Source organism: Semicossyphus pulcher, unplaced genomic scaffold (assembly GCF_022749685.1).
Source record: "Semicossyphus pulcher isolate SPU_LCO1_2020_fin unplaced genomic scaffold, fSemPul1.0.p SCAF_4, whole genome shotgun sequence".
Lineage (NCBI taxonomy): Eukaryota > Metazoa > Chordata > Actinopteri > Labriformes > Labridae > Semicossyphus > Semicossyphus pulcher.
Genome location: NW_027211715.1, coordinates 8,011,565 through 8,033,073, shown reverse-complemented (window position 1 = coordinate 8,033,073; position 21,509 = coordinate 8,011,565). Strand labels below are relative to the sequence as shown.

Sequence of the window (21,509 nt, the reverse complement as noted above, 5' to 3'; positions counted from 1 at the left end):
TTTTGGCTAATATTTCTTCATAAGGTCCCTCTACTGTTGGTCTTTCTGCATTAAGATGTCTTTATTTATATTTGTGGTGTTTCCGATGATTTTTCACCCCAACAAGAGTCATATTCTAGTGAATACATTGAATGAATTACATCCTACAAACTCAAAGTATAAGCCCTTTTTACACTGCGGGTTCGCCTCATGCAGCCATTGCCATTTTACATTGGACCAAGCAACGCCGGCGTAAAGCCGCTGTTCCGTCCTGCCGTCTCCACTGTTTACACAGATGCCATTTCGCCTCTATTACATTTCGCATCTGTGCGTTCTACATAGAAGACTGAACGTAGCAGAGGCGTAATAATCCCGCCTTCAAATGGCAGTGTAAAAAGGACTATAGTTTGGGGGGGAAATATTTAGGCATTATTTAATTATGTTTGCCATTGCAAATCAGAATTTAAATCTATAAACAGTGTCTACAGGGCCAAAGAAGGAAAAACATCCATAAAACTTTATAACGCAACAGCAAGTTTGTCAGTCTCCTCGACAAATTCATCTTGTTTCCTCTGCTTCTTCATCGCCTTGTCATCTCTAGCTAAATAGTCTTTTTGTCAGTGTGCCTTTTTATATTTTTCTATGTCAAACTCTTTGTCCTAGTCTCCCCTCTTGCTGTCCCTTCAGTTGCTTTATGAATTCTGCTTTTACTTTTGATTTCACTGGCTCTACGTAATAAACCGCATCTGCTGCTACAGTTTACCTGCTTCACTGGTGGTGTTTTTCCTTTGTTGTTTCGTTCTTATTCTGCCTTTCATGACATGGAGAGTCAAAAGGACAGATAGTGGCAGAGAGAGAGAGAGAACAGAGAGAGGATTATGGTATACAGACCATGACTGTGAAAAATAGATGTGTGCAGAGAAAGAAGTATTAAAAAAATCCCATCTTTCTCCTCGTCTAGCGTTCCCTCTCTGGTTCAACAGAGATAGCAGGGATAAAAGCTGGATTCTTGGATCAGGGTTCACCTTAATATTGTCATCCCGGGGAGCTTAGAGGCCGAACGGCAGTATCACAGTCTCAGTGATCACGGACGGTGGCTTTTAGCCACACCTTAGACACAGACACATATGGTCCATCCTACACAGGGGAGGAAAATGCAGTGTGCCAGGCCTCAGCTGACAGGCTGATAACACGCAACATTTACAACATCACCATGACTTGGACATCATAGGGATAGCCTCCTATATGGCATGCTGTGCTGTGAAACATTTTTGCACAACCATATCTTAGGACACTGGGACATCTTAGTGACTTCTAATTTAGGCAGAGTGGTAGGGTAATTAAGGCAGGCATTATTGGTGTTTTTTAAAGCATTCTGTTTTCTGTTTGCAGACTGAGTGGTATTGAACGATCAGGTTTGAGCAGGCTTTGGTTTTATGCAGGAAAACAGCCTGTGTGGTGAGAAGAGGTGGAACGTAATAGCTGATATGTAATCGCATAACCCCTCTGCTATCATCAGATGAACATTTTGCTTTTTCTTGATGCTATAAGCAAATATCTGCATTTGAAAAAGCAATTTAAAATCCAGTCGTAGATGCTGTTTCTCATCTCCCTCTCATTGTGGGGTCTTAAAGGGTAGTTGGGCTAGTCGAAAGAGGAAGAGTATTGAGGGAGGAATATCAGTTAACGGGGTATCAACCGGCTGTACTGGAAGGCCATGAATATTTGCCATTGCCCTCAGAGGATAAACCTAAGTCAAACAATAGCTGAAGAAAGTTTGATGTATTTAAACCCTGCTGCCGTGTCTCAATTACACAACATTCTGCAGTTTATTCACAATCCTTTCAGTAAATCCTAGCTCAATGCTTTTGTATTTATTCCTAACACTTCCCTACACTTGCTATAGCAAGCTCCCTGGCTGAATTCACTGTACTAAAGGTTTAGGTTAAGTGATTCACGTGAATGGGATGTAAGTCTGAGTGCTGGCTGCAGATGGTTGGCATTCATGTATGTAGGCAGTATCTTATCATCTAGAGCAGCTTTACTGCCATACCTACTTACTGTTAAGAACCAAGCGTCAGTAAATCTGTAAGTTGTCTATTCTATACTGCTGCCGCGGCTAAGAGAGTAGTAGGATTGCAGTTGTATGTGATTGCAAAAAAGTTCAAAAGTGCAGCTTTCCTTTTTGTTGAAACCATGTGCAGCTGATGCTCATCTGCTGTGTATGTTGTTCATTTGCCTGCAGAATTATGAGGATTAATTTCCTTGTAAGGAAATAAAATAAAAGATGAAGAAAATCCTCCAAACTGTGACTATTGTGTTACAGCAGCATTCAGAGGTTTTATTTGTTGATTTTGGATTTAACTGATTAGAATAAATTATAAGGGGTAAATAAATAATCAGTTAGGTTCTCGAATATTCCAAATCAAACATGTTTGCATCTGCATTTGTGTATGCACATTCATGTTTCTACATGTCTACATCAGAGTGCTGTCTGTGTATGTGTGTGTGTATGTGGTGTGTGTGTGTGTGTGTGAGAGAGAGAGAGAGAGAGGGAGGTAGAGCCCTGCCCTGCTGCCCCACCACTGTTGCCGTACTAATCATTCTTCCTGCCTCGCTCTTTGTGATTGCCAGCCCATCCCTGCACTGCAGCTAAATTGAATCAATTAAAATCTTTCTTGTAGATGGCTTCTGTTGCTTCCACGAGATTAGGCTTTGATCAAGAAACACGCAAATAAATAAATAAGCCGGCGGAAAGCAAATAGAAAAGGAATGAACTCAATTAAACAGTCAGCCGAGGGACAAGCAGGTCTGTGGGTGTCTGTCGGTGAGAGCCTGCAGATTGCAAATGTACTGTACTTGTTTGCCAAGAGGAAGTCCAAGCTAACTGTATGAAGCAGCGCATGTTTGTGAGCATGTGTGGTTTATGTGTGAAGCACATGTGTGGGAGAGAGATTTCCTGTTTACAGCAGGATGAGAATGAACTGATGGTGTCTCCTTTTTGTACAGTGCACATCCACTAGACGCAGTTCTACTGGGGTGCAAAAGTATGCATTACACCCTCATGTTGATATTTTGCAACTTCAGTTGAAATTTGGGTGAAAACAATTTATCATTAAAGTATCACATTGTTTTTGATTTTCACATATATGATTTAAGTTTTCATAAGGAATGCCTTGGAGGGCAGTTGCTTGGCCAAATCTTAGTCTTCCATAGCAACTCCAAGCCACCACTGTGAGCCACTCAAGCATATTAGGCACCGGTTTTACATTTTGGTATTATAAGCAGAGCATTTTGATCTAACCGCTCAACAGTCGAACTCTAAGCCGGCAGTGTAGCTACTAATGCACCCCCGATTTCAGAGGCACCTTAAGTCATGTCATTGTAGAACCAGGCCTTCTCAGTGCTGTTACTTGCTGTGAGTTTTAATTCCTGTTGGTTTAACTTAAATTCCTTATCAATGACACATCACACCACTTGTGCAAATTTCGCTTGTTGAAGCAACAGCTTTCTTGCAGAGGAGAGTGGGGGAGGACTGTAGCCTCGGTATATGGGGTGCCTGCTCTACCGACAGACCTAAACCAGCACCCCTTCTTGCAGTACTAATAATGTGAAGTATCCACAGCAAATGTAGAATTTTAGTGACAGTAGAAAAACTGTGTGAACTCAAGAACTGCAAAGTAGTACAGTGTCTTTTTAAAAACAACAAACAGAGCAGGAGATTGGGGACGATTGCATAACTCTGTTGTTGTACTGATGGAATTAGTGCTGTCCAAATAAATGAACACTCCCTCTCGATGCTTTTTAACAGGCCTTTACTTGTTCATGCTGAGGAATTAACGACATATATCAGATTTTAGCTTAAAGACATTGATATAAGTGTACAGTATTTATTCCCAGAGCAGTTGTGACATCATTCCTTTCTGCAGTGTATTACAGGAGCACAAACATCCTCAGAGGCTACTCCACATGTCTCTATACATGTGGCCTGAATGCACCCCTGTGGAAATGAACTGTAGTGTTGACTGACACTGTGTAATGAGCACTCCATTTAGTCAGTGTTACAATGGTGAGAATGAAAACGTAAAAGAGGACAGGGAAGGAAATCTGTGAGCATAAGTGGGTGGGGAGGGAAGGTTCATGAGAGGGGTTGATGGGTGTGGGAAAATCCCTGGACACCTGCAGCAGGTAATGGAGCTTTTAGTATGGAAATCAGAGGGAGAGGGAGGTGGTGATGGTGTGTGTGTGTGCGTGTGTGTATGTGTGTGTGTGTGTGTGTGGGCGGGGGGGTGTTGGTCATAGATTGCTCTAAAAGGCTCGAGCTCTCCTGTGGGTATACTTGAGGTGCATGGACTCGAACATTCATACTAGAACTGGATCTTTATGCTGCTGTATTGACGAGGAGTATAGTACCTGAGAGGTTTAATTGAATAGGGGGAGGAAAAGAAGGGGAATGGGGAAGTAGAATGAGGAGGGGTTGGGTTTAGATTGATGTGGTATTTAATGTAATGGTTGCTCAGGTACTATATTACTCCTAATGAAAGACCATAGCTTTAGAACATTGATTAATATTTGCATTTTTATCAATTATTTCATTACTATGTTGCAGCTTATTCCTACGTTCTACAGCCTATATGTTATTTGTGTCCTTTTTTGCCATTGGTAAAATTGTATTGGAAATGTGTATTGCTCAGATCTATTTATTATTTGTTGCTAAAACAAGTTGGATTAAGGAAAGAAACGTAGTGGTGTGGGCACAGCTTTCCTGTTTAAAAATTTAACCAATTTTTAATTTAATTGTATTCTATACAGTACTTTGGCTTCATCTTTGTCACACTTGTCTGACGGTCTGATTTCTTCTGTTACCTCCTCAGTTTAGGCTTCAGGCTTTATTAGACGTAATTTTTTGGCAATGTTACTGTGGGTCCAGATTTCAGCAGTTACTTGTTTTACTTATTGTGATAAGTACTGCGAATTATGGTCACAAGTACAAAAACAAGTGACTTTGCAATGCAATTTGTTCAGTTGAGCTACAGTATGTTTAACGGTTCATGCAGGGTGACAACACACATCATGAAAGCATTATGTCGTATGCCATCAGGCATTGGGGTTGTATTCTAAGGCAGTCATAGTCTGATGCAGAGTTTGAACAATAAAGGCTAAAACTGATCTATTGAAGAGTTTGTATTATTTTTTCTCTCCTGTTGGTTCCAAAAATAATTAAACTGATATGTTTGGGCCAAATGAAATAATTTTTAACAATAATAGAAGTGATATTAATTTATTTTTTGTTACTCTTCACAAAAAACTGTTGGAGCAAAGACTTGTTTTCATAACACATGACCCCCTCTTATAATCATCCTACTGTAAGTTCTATTTGGGGCTGGATCATAGATTTAGACATGTCTCTCTCCAGAATGAGTCGGTCTGTGTTATATTTAGCGTATCCGCACTTTAAGTGGCTCTACAGGGTAATAATTCTTGTTTTATTGCAGCAAATTATTAGAGCCAGGCCTGTTGGTTTTCCCTGTACAACGGAGAAATATGCCTCGTTATCTGCTGGCAGTAATGCTCGAGTGGTCCAAAAGTGGATTTGTGATTATTTTATTTTAATAGAAGAGATCCAAAAAAGAATATAAGTGGAGTATAAAAAGTATAAAGTATAAATAGTTGAGTCCCTGGCGGTCTTTGTGTTTCATTTAATAGGGGATAATTATCGCAAACTTCAATAAATTTAAAATATATTTTTCTTATAGGGCAAAAATAATAGTTTGTCGAAATGTCATGTATGTATGTTGCTTTGTATCTGCTCTAACATTCATTTCAGGCTGTGCTGATGTTTTTCTCTGATTGTTGATAATCAAACAAAATTGACCTACAAATTTAGAGGCAAAGTGGATAACTCCTGTGTTAGTCACACTATACTTCCAAAAATAAAAAAAAGAGAGAAAAATGTGTTTTTCTCACAGGCAAAATGATAAGAACTGCTACATTTATTAAACAAATAACCCCTTTTATCTTAGACTGTAATAATAGTTAAAAGAAGCCTGTTACTAATGTCTCCTCTATTCTTTGTTCTTCTCTTGCAGGGTTCCTGAGCACAGGTGACCAGGCAGCTAAGGGGAATTACGGTTTGCTGGACCTGATCCAGGCACTGCGTTGGACCAGCGAGAACATTGCAGCCTTCGGCGGCGACCCGTTACGTATCACTGTGTTCGGCTCAGGCGCCGGAGCTTCCTGTGTCAACCTGCTCACGCTGTCTCACTACTCTGAGGGCAACCGCTGGAGCAACTCCACCAAAGGTGAAAAGCACAAGTCACCCGGGAATTCAACACACAGAACATGAACTGCTTTTACGTTTTCCGTATGATCAGAGCAGAGAGAAAAAAAAACATGTGCTTCCATTTATAAGTGCTGCTTCATGTACAGAATGAGCTACCACATTCAGTAAAGGTATGAAAGAGACAGACTGTGGACTTGAGGTAATTTCAATAATACGTCTGTTAGTTTCAACCATTTTCTGTGGCACTAAGACTCAAGTTAGTTGGTTCATAGTGAAAATGTATGTTGTGAAAAGTGGCACACAAAAAGTGAAAAAAAAAAAGACCTGCAAGGTTAGAGTTTCATAACCAATAAGGAAAATGTCATTAGCATCCCCACTAGCTGCCAAGTCGAGACCATGCAAGCTGACCACTGTTTTCTGTGACTTCTGCCAACAATGAAAATCTTTCATTAAGTTTTTGTACAAAAAATAATAATAAATGGACATGTTTAAATAAACTGGTCATAGAAATATCATGTATGATTTTAAATGGCCAGACATTATGGACACAGCTGATAGAAGTTGTTTTCTTCAACAATAATTTGCAGGATTTTTTCATAAACCTGTGAAAAAGAAATAGAAAAGTAACTTGTTGGTTTAATGTAGCGTTCAAAAACAGATCAACATAAAGTTGAAGGGTGTAATATAATTTTGGAAGGACATTGGCTTGGTAAAAGTTTGAATTTGGTACTCTCTTAATTTGCCTTTTCGGAATTCAAAATTCCCATTTTACAACTACATGTTAGTAAGGCTAGAGATAACTCAGACATAAGCCTTTGGCTGTCTCCAACTGTCATGGGAGTCTCACCGTGAGGATTGTGTTGGTGGGCTAGACTCAAAATAAACCACAATGTCTGTGCATGGTAATAAATGAATATGTCACCCAGTGCAAAGGTGCAGCTCTTTGATGAGTTAATAGAAAATAGAATTTTCCCAGCCTTATTTTAACCAAGCTGACAGTTCAGAAACAAATGATTGGTGCAGTTTGTAAATCTTGTTGATTTTATCCAGGTAAGATAAATATTCCTGAGCTCTTGCCTTTAGAGCAAGGGAAGCACTTTTATACCACTTTACTTCATCATAATCTCCTGCCTGTTTCCCACGTTGTTCTTTTTATGTTACTAGACAGAGATCTCTAATCTATTCTGTTCTTTCTTTCCTCCTTGCCCTCTTTTGTCTCCAGGCCTGTTCCAGAGGGCTATCGCCCAGAGTGGCACAGCTCTATCCAGCTGGGCCGTCAGTTTTCAGCCGGCCAAGTATGCCCGGATGCTGGCCCGTAAGGTGGGCTGTAACCTGGAGGACACTGTAGAGCTTGTGGCATGCCTTCAGAGAAAACATTACAAGGAGCTAGTGGATCAAGACATTCAGCCGGCTCGCTACCACATCGCCTTTGGACCTGTTATTGATGGAGATGTTATACCAGATGACCCTCAGATACTTATGGAGCAAGGTATTTGTTCACTTTCATAACAGCTGGCAATTTACAGTTTTCTTACCCTGTATTTCTACTTTAACCATCCGCCCCATCTTTTTTAAGGTGAGTTCCTAAACTACGACATCATGCTGGGAGTCAACCAGGGTGAGGGCCTTAAGTTCGTGGAGCTCATCGTTGACAACGAAAACGGCGTTCAGGCAAATGACTTTGACTACGCCGTGTCCAGCTTTGTGGATGACCTCTATGGCTACCCAGAGGGAAAAGACATCCTCCGAGAGACCATAAAGTTCATGTACACCGACTGGGCTGATAGGCACAACCCAGAGACCCGGCGAAAGACACTGCTGGCCCTTTTCACCGATCACCAGTGGGTGGCACCGGCTGTCGCCACAGCAGATCTGCACTCCAGCTTTGGGTCGCCAACATACTTCTATGCCTTCTATCACCACTGTCAGACGGAACAGGTGGGTCTCGGATGCCTGGGTAATGGTGCATCTACTTCATGAAGCGTCAATAATAATATGAAAGTTACAAAATACAGCAGACTTGTTTTTTGTCTTTCTGGGTGAAGCTTTTGAGTGACTGCTCACATAGACAAACAATGCAAAGCCACAAATTTGTAGCTTATTGTCCAGAAAGACTACCTGTAATTGAAGCTTTTACAGCTGTTACTTCTGTTGTATCAGCTCTGAAGGTGGTCTCAAGTAGACTAGTGTAAGGTACCTGAATCACCACCATCATGTTTGATTTGTGGACTTTGAATCGGTCTGGTTCTGAATGGGAAACTGTAAAAACAGAACCCTTTTTTAACCCTCCACAACCAGCCAAGACTTTGTAATCTCTTCACTGATCACAGAACAAGCAGGAACCCCAGTTCATTCTATTATTGTCTCCACACCAAATGAATACTTAATATTCTGCAGCTTAACATTTTGGCCTCCTAACTCTTACTCCTACTTTTTACTTTTTTGCATATTTAGTGTGTTGCTTAAACACAACTACTACGGCTAATTGTGCAGTCCAGACAGAAAGTGAGGACTAGTGAATAAATCCCAACATTTTTTTTTGGCATATTTTTTATTTCTCAGGCTACAGCTACATTTGCTTCAAACATTTTGTTTAAATTTCAGCTCAAAGCTGCTCTCTCCCATCCCTTCATTTTTCATCCTGTCTGGCTCTGTAATGCACTGAATAATGGGCCACATCTGGTAGGCAAAATATTATTAAAAAAGTTACCTAATTTCCCCTTTCTGTCTCAAAAGTATTCCCAGCTTCTTTGAGCCGTCTGTGTGTCACACTATCGACTGTGTGTCTGCAACACTAATAATGCCTTCAATGACCTGTGTCTGTTGCATAAATGAAATAATACTGATCTGATTTGATTCATCCGTCGCTCATTAGGTTCCACCATGGGCAGATGCAGCTCACGGAGATGAGATCCCGTATGTGTTTGGCCTTCCTATGATTGGACCAACAGAGCTGTTTCCCTGCAATTTCTCCAAGAACGATGTGATGCTCAGCGCTGTGGTCATGACCTACTGGACCAACTTCGCCAAGACCGGGTATGATGACATGACAAACATGGTTCTTTAGGGCCAGTACAACTCTTCCTATGTGGTATTCCCATGAACAGGGACAATACCATCAAAACTTTGATTACATAGAAAGTTAACAGATTACATATTAAGTGCTCCAACTGGCATAGATTCGATTCAAGATAACATTTGTCCCATTCTGTAGCTAGTAGCAATAAAAAAAGGGGTTTCATTGTGTGAAACTTTTACGTGAGCATTGATGTCTCTAGTAGTATAGCACATGTTTTGTCTGTGGTTTTTAAGGAAATAGAAGATTTAGTTTAAAGCTGCTGTGAGGAACTTTCAGTTTGTGTTGATTTTGGCGCCCCCTGTGGACAAACCTTTACCTCATATCTCATTGCTGATTTTGTCCTGTATATGCTGAAGAAAATCTCTTCAGACTTTCTTTAACAATCATAAGTATCACTCAGTTTAATTTTTTGCCTTGGAAAATGTAAACGAAGGCAGCGTGCAGTTAATCACTTCATCTGACACGTACCCCCCGCCAGCACTTTCAGGCATTAAAAATAACAATATAGAAATAATCAATCTTGTTACTAATGCTGCGTTTGCTTTTGTAGGTCAGAATTAATTTCAGTCTGTTTCATATCCAGCGAAAAAACTCACAGGAGCTTTAAAGTCTATATATCCCTTGCATTTGTTAATATCAGCAAAAGTTGCATAAGCTAGGAAAGAAGCTAGGAAAGTCAACAAACTTTAATCAATCGGTGCATTTATGAGTACCAAAGTAACCCAGTTAAATTCTACTTCTTCCAGTAGGTGATATGAATAAGAGAAACCTGATTTCTATTTTCTATCATGTAGGGGATTTGTTTACGCAGGTAAAATTATCCCATGTTACACCAATATCTTGGCTAGATGTTAGGGAAACAGGGATTCTAGTCTTCTTTTTACAAGTGCATATGACCATAGAAAAGACTTCAGTTAGTGGGAGAGTAACAGCGGAGCGGATGGATAGATTGGTCTTTATTTTTAAAATAATTCCATCCAAAGTCCAATTTAAATTGAAATAAACAATCATCCTCTTTAAGTCTAATAGGTCTCTTTTAACTAATTGTCCAATTCAGTGACTCTCATGCTGTGAGGAGAATCTCCACCCTGTCTAGTATATCTCCTCCTCTAACTGCTCTCAGCTCACTCACACTCAGGCCAACACACCCAAAATGTGTTCTTTAAAATCTGGTCTGACACAGCATCTTTTTCTCACTTCGACAGTTAAAATTAGAAATCCATGCTTCCAAGATAAGGTAAAAAGTTGAGGCGAAGTCTGATAACTGAGCTGCTGAAGGAGATCTACCGGGCTGTTGTGCAGAGTGAATCAATGCCTTTTAACTGAGACGGCCTGGTTACTTCAGTGCAAGTAAATGCACAGAATGAAATCAAAGACTGGTAACACAGAAATGTGAGACATATTATGGCTAATACCATGAAATACCATGAAAGGTCTGGAACAGTGTTTGTTAAAAAGAAGATGCACAACCAACAGGACTTTACAAATTTAAATAATCAAAAAAAGTTGATGGCATGATTTCTGATTAAAAAAATAAATAAGAACTCCATTGTGCATGGAGAAATCTCATTTGCAAGATTCAAGATGTGCATATGCAGAACATCCAGTAAATCTATAAAAGGGCAGCCCAAGGGTGATTTAAACACTCTTTGTGGGCGTGTGTTCTGAAATCCCTTGATCAACACACAGTTACAAGCTCATGAACTAATTGATGATTTCATTGTAATTGTGTTTCCTCAATATTAACCTACATTTGATGACCAGGAGTAGTGAATTGTGCTATCCTGTTTTATGGACTGTGCAGTGTAATTGGTATTCCACACAGATACCCTCTACATATCTTCAAATACATTCTTAATTAATGGACGTAGCCTGAAGAGTGACATTCTCGATGGGATGAAATTAAAATCCTTTTTTCCCTCCTTCTGTCCCACGTTGCCTTTCAGCATATAGTCACAGCGGTAATTGTTTTTTGAGAGCGTAATGGGGGGACATTGGCTTTTTCTGTGCACTGCCCAGTAGCCCTGAGGGGAACAGAAAGGCTCTAATTATCTACATATATAACCCCAAATTGACGTGGAATGCCGGGTACCTAAGAGATTTATGCCACCAATTTGAATGGTTAAGCGTGTTCCTGATGGGGTCTGGCTGGCTCCACATGCTGCTCTCAGACAATGGGGCGCTCAGTGGGTCTGAATGGGCTTCCATAGCTCACATGGCTGGCTCTGTTCAGCCCAGATTAAGTGTAAGTGGGTCTATTTAGCAAAGGATCCCATGTGAAATATGCCCATAGCTGCTCTGTACTGAATATAAGGGGAGAGTTCATATAGAGTGGCTGACCTGCGTGTACGATACAGTTCATTCATGTGTTGCCCTTATTCTAATTAAACTACCAAAATTAGATGGTACATTAGATTGAAATAGTAGCCATATGTGAATTTTATTTATAGCAACTTCTAAAGCACAATGAAAGCTATCTGCATGGTTGAGCTGCATTTTTACCCAAACGTACTTCTTTGCTACTTAAAGGGTCAATTTGCTCTCTGTAATAGAAGCATTATTTGAAATTGGCGCCATAACTGTGGCGAAAGTTGGACAAATGGGTCGTAGTTTTGCCCATTCTACATTCCTACAACACCCAGCATGCATCGCGCCCCTCCCTCTGCAGGAAACAGCCCAGCGTGAGACATTGGAGTGAAATAGTACCGTTTTCGCTGCCGGCAATGGCTCAGAGCGGTAAAGAATCTGAAATACAGCGAGAATATACCGGTGGATCGTCAAAAAAATCTTTAGGTCTGTAGTCTACATTTTAAACCTGACGATTTTGAATGAGACGTGACATTGGAGGCGGGCGTCCTAGATTGAGGAAGTGAAGTTTCACAAGCTCCCAGGTTTTCCAGGGCCCATCGGAGAAGCGGATAGCGTCCTCCAAAGTCACGGAGCGAAATAGCTTTTTTTACCATACCATAATGGCATTAGCTCCCCATAATAGCACGATAGGACTGAGGTTGAAATCGGCGAACGAGCACTTTAAGTAGGTATAATCCCATTAGTTCATGTGAAATAATGATATTTTTTATAGCATTTGAATTAAACTTCAAAATTAGGGAAACTTCTCATGTTATTATCTATCTTAAGACCTTTTCATGTAATCAGAATCTTTAGAAAACCAATCATCTGTGAGCAATAATATCCATTTTGACCTTTTTTGATTTTATCAGGTGTGATATCTCAGAAACTGTTGATTAATATTTGATGAAGCCTCCGGGCTGCTGCTCACCACTGCGTACCTCTATTCTCGTAATTACTCTGATTAGCCTGAGGGAGATGCTACACTTAGGTCAAAATTAAATTTTTAATAAACAGTCATGTCTCAGTGGTCTATTCTACCTTTAGTTTACTTAAAGTCCTTACCACAAAGTAAACATCCACATGGTAAGATAAATGTTAGGTATTGGCCAGGAAAGGGGTTGCATAATATAGATGCATTGTTTCAAAAAAGGCTTCTTTATGGGTCTGCCTTTGAACAATCAGTGCATCTCTGTGAATTATTTCATCAATATCCCTTTCCTTCTTTCCTTTTTTTTTCAGGGACCCAAACCAGCCGGTCCCACAAGACACAAAGTTCATCCACACCAAGCCCAATCGCTTTGAGGAAGTGGCCTGGACACGCTACAACCAGAAGGACCAGCTTTACCTGCACATTGGCCTGAAGCCGCGGGTCAAAGAGCACTACCGAGCCAACAAGGTACAGTCAGATATTACAGAGTGCACTCTTAATTTTGATGTTGATCCTTCTGTTTAACACCTCCTGTACTGAACACAGACAATAGCCATCTTGGATTGGAATACACATATTTTTCCTGACAATCTCTACTGAAGATCAGTGGTCACTTTGGCTTTTCATTATAATTATGTAACCAGATTAAAATAAACAACGCTTATAGTTATGTAATAATTGCACTTCATTATTTTTACTCCTAACAGTAACAACATAGCCCTTAGAAACATAATTACATCACTGCAGTTCAGGACAACATGAGGCTACTTTGTGAAGGTTTTCTTTAGAGTCAAATGCTTCCCAACTGTAATCTTCCTAACAACATCTCTGGTCCTTATGTGTTTATATAGTCGTATTTTCTAGGGTTCTATTATTTCTTATTCTATTGCACTCATATTCTCATGTTGTAGGTCTATATTTGTTACTGGGTTGTATATTGTTTGCTACTGCAGTACCCTACTTCCCCCATGAATTTCACCTTCACTCATACCAAATACTCAGGTCCTTATCTGATCCTGTTACATGTGATTGTCTTGTACTGATCAAGTCTGCCACTTATATGTGAAATAGCTTATGGTCATTTTGGAAAACTGAGATTAACATTTATTTACAATTTTTTTTAAGCATCAAAGTTGTAAAAATGATTACATCCTCATCCTAACGTAATGTCACTCTCACTTTGGCATGCTCTTCTCAAGGCAGTTCTCATGTACAGTTTTTTTCTATTTACTCTCTCACTCCATATTCTCTCTCCTCTCCTCAGGTCAACTTGTGGTTGGAGCTGGTTCCTCATCTGCACAGCCTAAACGAGGTCACACAGCTCATCCCCACCACCACCAAGGTTGGAACTTAATCATCTATACCTCACCCTGCTTCTAAAAAATAACTACCTGGGTCGTTCACTTCACAACAATTAGACCGAAGCAATTTAAAGAAAAATCATTTTAAAATGTAATATTTAGAATGTTTGTTGACCCTACTTTTTTCTTATCCTGTCGTCAGGTGGCTCTGGTGAGCTTCTGTTAATACATCATATGAAACATTAAAATTTGTTAAAGATATAATAAGTAGGATTTTTCCTTGCATTTTGTCAACAACACATTCAGACTGGGCCCCTCCTCCTGGGCTCTTCCTCACCAGAAGTTCACTCTCACTATGTCGTGTGAGAACACGCCCACCACGCGGAGCTAACACCAACAGCATCATGGTCACCTTTGCGCTAACCTCCTGTTAATTTTACGCTAGCATGCTAACCAGCTGTTAGCTTTGCCCTAGCATTCTAACCGCCGATTAGCTTGTCCTACCTGGTTTGAGGCACCTACATGTCCAATAGAATTAAGGCCAACATCACTCTTTCGCCATGTTCGCTGGTCTGAATGGGGCCCAGTTGCTGATTTGAACCACTCCCATACTCACCTGTACACTGTGATTGGCTCAGGGAACCACAACAGCGCCCCTCCCGAAAACGTCCTGTGCAAAGCAAAACAACAGAATAGATGCAGAGGGAAGGGTCACACAAGGGTCTGTACACTCACCAACACACATGTATAGAGGCCCAGAAGTGATGATTTATATTATATTATATTTGTAAAAGTCTATATTTAATTTTTCTATGAAAATCCTACTTATTATACCTTTTAAGAGCAAATGATTTCACACACACTCACAAAGAGCTGTGGTGCTGAATAAAAAAATCAAACTTGGCCAAAGTGTGGCTATTTAACCAAATACCTTCTCACACAATATATCCTTGAACATAATTTAAACTCTTCAAATACACTTTATACTAACCATTAACTTCCTGTCTTCAGATCCCACCACCAGAAGCTACAAACCGCACCCCGAAGACCAAGGTTCTGGTGACCAAGCGCCCTAACCCAACCCCGTTCCCCACCGAGACGCAGGACAGCCACAACCAGCCACACCTGGTGGACCAGCGGGACTACTCCACTGAGCTGTCCGTGACCATTGCTGTGGGAGCCTCCCTGCTCTTCCTCAACATCCTGGCCTTCGCTGCACTTTACTACAAGAAGGACAAGCGCCGGCATGATGTCCACAGGCGCTGCAGCCCCCAGCGAAGCGCCGCCAACGACCTGGCTCACACTCAGGAGGAGGAGATCATGTCCTTGCAGATGAAGCAGCACTCAGACCTGGACCGGGACTGCAGGGGGGTGGGCGACTCCCTGCACCCGCACGACATGGTGCTGAGGACTGCCTGCCCGCCGGACTACACTCTGGCCATGAGGCGCTCGCCAGATGACATCCCGCTCATGACGCCAAACACCATAACCATGATCCCCAGCTCCATGGGGGGCCTCACCTCGCTCCATTCTTTCAACACCTTCCCTGGAAGTGGGCAGAATAATACCCTGCCCCACCCGCACCCACACTCACACTCCACCACCCGGGTATAGCCCCGTGGATGCACCCACGCAGGCAGGACTCTGGCGGCTGAGGCAAAATCTAACGCCACTGCTACAGCAGAGACTTATGGCCGACATGCTGACAAACAGGTGTGTCAGGAGCTGAAACGCCAGCCTGGAGTTGCCAGACACCCATGGAATTACACTGGGATTGTACGACACCCTGTTCATACCTGAGGGAATATAGTCAACGGATTACTGGGGTTTGGACAAGAGGAGAAAAAAAAAAAAGAATAATTATGTTTTTTGTAGAAAAATAAAAGACAAGGAGAAAAAAGTACAAATACGCAGTGGAAGAAAAACAACCTTACAAGCTTAGACAAGGAGGAGGATGTTTTTTATTATTATTTCTGTTCTGATATTGCAGCAAAACAAGGTACAGTAAACTACTTTTTCTTTCTAGCGACAGATATGGCCTTCGGGATCCTTTGACAAATGACTGCTTGACAGTATTATCTGGAAGCAGAACAGAGCATCAGACACGCCTCGGAGGTGAGAAGAGGGGAGCACTTTGTAAAAGAAAGAAAACATATTGTTTTCCTTTGGCATCGCGCTGCAGATTACTCTGTTCGTGGGGCACAGAGTAGATGCGGCGCAAACCAATTTAGGCATGTGTTAACTTCATAAATGGAGGCTATGTAAGATAATGCAAAAACAATAGCTGAATAGAGCAAAGGAAGGACTGAGAACTTCAAAGAAAAAAGAAACCCTGTATGCACAATGGAACCATTTTGAGGAAAAAAATGTCACAGATACTTTTCATCCATTTATTTTTGAGGATCGGGAACAATTTTATTGTATAGAACCTATTTACATATCTAGATCTGTACACTAAGCACCAAGGCTGTTTAAGCCCTCTTCTCTTGGGGGGCATCTATACTGCAAACCTGCCAGCAGGACTGAACCAGTGGGAAATGGGGATCCACCTACTGGCTTTCTGGCAGTTCCAACTTCAACACAGAGAGCTGGGGGACAAAGGATAATTGGATATTTTAGCACGATGCGCATGACAATTTATCTGCTTGATGGCTGCTCTGCTGATTATGTCATTATTAAGAATAATTTTCACCCTCTCCCTCGCATTGGAGCAATTTCAGACGGATTTCCTGATTGGATTACAGGAAAACACACACCCTCACAGGACCATGGGAAATGCAGTTCCAGGTTGTGGATGTTGTGGGCTCATGTTGGGGACAGAAAGGGAAGGGCTGGGGCTATGGTAAAACTTTTTTGCATAACATAATATAGCTTGAGTGGAGCTGGGCTTATAAGGACTAGTTTTGTACTCTGTGTGTTGGTACTATTTTTTGATAGTGGGTAAATCACATTACACTGTATCAATCAAACTCATTGTACCTTCAGTTGAGATCAGTGTTCTTTGCTATTCTACCTATTGGACCACTTTACCGTATAGAAGTAATTACCTGCACTGTTTATTCCATCGATTATATTTTTCTTTCCTTTAACTGGAAGGTGTTTTGATTGACAGGGGGAGAGAGAAGAAAATATAGTGAAAGAGTGAATCTTTGGGCTTTTCTTTTCCTCTATCCAGCCAGGATCTGCAGAGCTGTGAAACATGAATACCTGTATGTGACTAATACAAGTCAAAGGCCAAGCACAGACAGATCACATTGGGTGGAAACTCTCTAGAAATGCACAGAAAAGTGGACGAGATGAAACGCTAGGGTAAGGGTAGGTTAATTCCCATGATGCACTTTTCATGTAGTTTTCATCGTAAGTCAAGGTTGACCCCTTCTGGAGGCACATTGCTTTGTGTGAAGGAAGAAGAAAGGCCTCCCATAGCAGCTGAGACCCACAGTCAACCTTCTTTACCTCACTTTAAAGAGCTACTCCTTTTATTTATTTATTTTTTTTTGGGCCCCACTTTTCTACAAAAGATTCTCTACTGTCTCATCTTTTCTACTGAGCTGACAGGTGGGGCTGTTTAGCAAAACAGTATCCCCCCCTCGCATCCCCACTGCCTTCAGTTTGCCGTCTCCTGCTAGGCTGTTTGCCATCGCTCACATCTTTAGGTCAGTGAAGCCTCGGCAGCTAACAATGTTAGCCACCGGAGTGGGAATATGTCAAACAGAAAGGCAGTCTGCAGTCAGATTCAGTTGCTTAAGAGTCATGGGGGGTATAGTGGAGATTTGAATACCCTGGATGGCAAGCCTATTGTGCTCGGATATAAGATCTGTACACAGGCACAGAGATGCTACTTGGTAAGCTGAAACGCTTGTCTCCCTGTTTTCCCTTCACTAAAGCGTAGATGTGTGGAGGCCTCTGTAGTGAGAATACATCCTGCCTCTTTTGGCTTGCTCACAGGCACTGTGCAGTCATTCAAATAATGAGTGCAGACTACTGTTACCCCATATAACACTGCAGCAGACGAGCTAGTTGGGGGAGGGATACAATCTAGTCTGTCTTTGAGAGTGTTGCCTTTTTGGGATAAGATTTAAATTGAATAAACTAATTACATCTGTTGGCTCCAGATTGTTTCTCTGGATGAAATGAACCACAAGAGCTTGATCTGGGATTTGAACAAAAGAAAGATTGCAAGGCTATTATCACACATCATCCTCATGGGCCAGAGACTTTTTAATACCCTTCTCTGTAAAAAACAAGCTAACAACATGAAAACGTGGGAATTTCAGAATCTGGGAACAATCTGTCCTGTAGGTCTGTTGGCAGTGCATCAACTGTCTAGTGTGTCCCTTCGTGACATTTGTATGTCAACACATACAAACAAAAATTTGCAACTAAAGCCCAGTGTGCAAATACCCTCACACACAACCAAGTACTAAGTAATTAGGCCTGGGCATTCCAGTTGTTTTGCTATCTACACAAGATATTGTCTATAAGCTAACACCCTGATTGCCTGCACTTGGATAGAAGATTTATTGGACCAATATTAAAACTACTTGACCTTGTTTTTGTAACTCAAGCGAATGGCTTAAATACATTTCATAATGTGACAAGGTGAACCTTGTTTAGATATGTAACCTTTGTCACAGGCCTATTTGAATCATGCAAATTCTGAAACTGCAAGCTGTGATTGGTCAGGGTCCAACGGGTGTGTCTACCAAACACTCCACCAGATAAGATAAGATGGACTTTATTGTTCTCCCATTGGGGGAAATTCACTTGTTTCAACAGCTCAAAGCTTCACATAATCATGTAGGTGTTAAAAGATAATAACAACAATCAATTCCTTAATGTGACACAATGGCCAACCCAAATATATATAAATATATATAGATATATTTAGATATATAGATATATCTGGTCTAAGATGATTGTCTTGCAGTGTCATGACAACCACATTTGGGATGACATTTTACTTCATGTCAAACCACGTCAACTAAAAACCATTTTGGATCAAGAAACATTTTGGCCATATTGCACCACAAGAAACCTTTTCACTTTTAAACTAGGATTGCAAATTACAGCCTCTTCAGAGAAACCTCCAAAGGGCAGCCAAGAGTAATCGCTAGAGCCTTCCCACCTTTTGCACCCACAAGCTAAGACTTTATTTTGGAGACATCCCATTTTACATGCGGTTAAAAATGGCATATTAAGATGTGGGCAGCCATCTTTTGTGTCGTCATGTGTTATTGTTGATGACGTCATTAGGTTAAGTGCAGTGTAAAAAGTGCTATAAACACAGAGGGCAGCTGCACTCTGGCCACAGGACTTTACAGCCTGAACATAAGTTAAAAACTTTTAGGTTGTACATATTTTATGGATATTAAACATTATAATCCAAGAAATTACATCATATTAAGCAAAAGTACAACTGTATTCACTGGTGGATTCATTTCCATATCAGAATTCAAAGAGTTAAATACATCCTGTCCATGAAACTATCACAGGAAGTGGAGGAGAACAATTGTGAGCACCTGCCCAATTCAGGCACTACTCAGAGAAATGACACGGGGGCAAAGAAAGGCCCACCCATTGAATTAAACATGTAATTGCATTGATGGGTAAATAGTCAGGCAATTGCAGGGCCATGCTAAGCAGTTGACAACTGAGGCTGAATGCTAATTAATAACTTGCCATGCGTTCAATTGTCTGATTGATGATAGGTGATAAACACAAGCCAAATGTAGCATGAGGAAAGGGAGAGAAGTGCTGGTCAGCACCTGACATATTAGAAATTAAAAATGGAAATTGCAAGAAGCTTTATGCATGGTGGCAACTGCTAACAAGATTTAGCATGTGTGGTGACTACATGAAAACAGAACAGAACAGGCTGTCCTGCTGAATTGCCTGAGGATGTAAAACTAGACGGATAGTCTTAAAAAAGGTATTGGACTGTAAGCTCTGCAATGACTCATGAATCAAGTATTATATAAGTAAGGCAAGGCATTAAATTGCTTTATCATGCTTTAAAACCTACAGAGGAGAAGCATGGTTACCAGAGGAAATTGAAACAGTCCCAAAAGTCGGAAATGCTGCAACTTTTAAAAAAAATCATCAGATGACCTTTACACCTCAAAGAGAAGCAACGGCTGTGCAGATTGAGAAAGCTAACAACACAGCAACTATCACTGAAAACTTAAATAAGAAGGCCAGGAGAAACAATGAAGTGTTAGGAGATTGATTAAATCTTGAGCTAGCTGCACAAATTGAGAGAGCACTACAGTAGACCTTAGCATGACTGATTGAAACACCAGCTAGCCGCTGCCTTCATGGTAAATGAGAAGATGTGAAAAATGTGTCTAATACAAAGCGCTGGAAAGGAAAGACTGAGAAACAATTCACTGACCACCGAGAGAGGACCCACCGCCTTTAATGAGACTGAGCATTCGCTGCCCATTACTAGTGATAGATAGCATGCTAGTTGATTGATTGCATAACAGGCTACCAGAGTCGTAGCACCATGCCCTGCTTAAGAAACTCACTTCTTACTACAGTATGGTAGTATATCTGACCCTTTCGTCAGCCCCATCAATAAGCATTGAAAAACAAATTCTTCACATAATCGTGTAGGTGTTAAAAGAAAACATTTCTTTCTGACAGCCATATTGGATGACCATGTCCATGTCCTACCTTACTGCACATTTGCTATTTCTTTTTTGTGAATGTTTGGAAACTTCTTTAGCTTCTTCAGCTCAACATTATATGTTTTTCCTCTATAGTCAAATGGCAAGTTTATATTGTGCATTAACTTCCGCACATTGCTGTCCCCTGCAAGTGCTAGAGATGTGGGTCATGTCAAGCCCATGCTCTCAATGTGCATGTGCATTCTTATGCACTGCAATACTGGAATTTTCCTGGCCAAAAAACGTACTCAAAAGCACCGCTGCTGGCCAAAAAGTCAACCACAGGGCACATTTAATGTTGAGTTTGTGACCCCCTCCAGTGAAAATCAAGTGTTTAACCTTGTAAACATCTCCATGTGGTGTTTTTCATATGCTACAAGACATATCAGGGACAACATGAGCAGTCATCTCCATGGCTGGGCTGCCATTAAACTGCAGTGTACCAAGGACAGGCTGAACAACATGTTTTCAGATTGGCAGGTTTTAAACGTCACAGACTTAAGGACCCGATCCCGTTAATGGACAGGGTGACGCCATGCATATCATTATGTGCAACCTATGGCAACCACTTCGGCGATGTGCGAGCCAGCTGTAACCGTCATGGTAATTTTTGCAAACTCACTACTGACTACTAAAGTTAGCATTACTGCTACTAATTACTACATTTTAAGCTAGCTAAGTTTCAACAAGTTTCCACCAAACGATGGCAGTGATGTGTTTCGTTTCCGCGACAGAGGGGGGCGGTTGGAAATTTGAATAGTGGCCGGGGACGATGCAGTTTCAGGAATTCTTAATGAGGGAGACGGCGGAGATGCCTTGTATTACAGGATTTTTACAAGGTAATTAAATGTATTTTGCTGAAAAAAAACATATCAGACACAATTTATCATTTCAAGCAGAGCATTTTATGTCTTAA

At 41.0% G+C, this 21,509-nt stretch overlaps 1 protein-coding gene across 3 annotated transcripts in view; it reads left to right on the top strand.

Moving 5' to 3' along the window:
- nlgn1 (neuroligin 1) overlaps nucleotides 1-18,770 on the top strand; it is a 294,360-nt gene extending 275,590 nt beyond the window's left edge. For all 3 annotated transcript variants that reach the window (XM_069679485.1, XM_069679484.1, XM_069679486.1), the window contains 7 exons: nucleotides 6,069-6,281; nucleotides 7,485-7,751; nucleotides 7,839-8,200; nucleotides 9,138-9,298; nucleotides 12,933-13,089; nucleotides 13,886-13,963; nucleotides 14,934-18,770. In XM_069679485.1, coding sequence (XP_069535586.1) covers nucleotides 6,069-6,281; nucleotides 7,485-7,751; nucleotides 7,839-8,200; nucleotides 9,138-9,298; nucleotides 12,933-13,089; nucleotides 13,886-13,963; nucleotides 14,934-15,536 — 1,841 coding nt within the window. In that variant the 3' untranslated portion in view covers nucleotides 15,537-18,770. The remainder of the gene's footprint in view (nucleotides 1-6,068; nucleotides 6,282-7,484; nucleotides 7,752-7,838; nucleotides 8,201-9,137; nucleotides 9,299-12,932; nucleotides 13,090-13,885; nucleotides 13,964-14,933) is intronic.
- The last annotated feature ends 2,739 nt before the right edge of the window (nucleotides 18,771-21,509 follow it).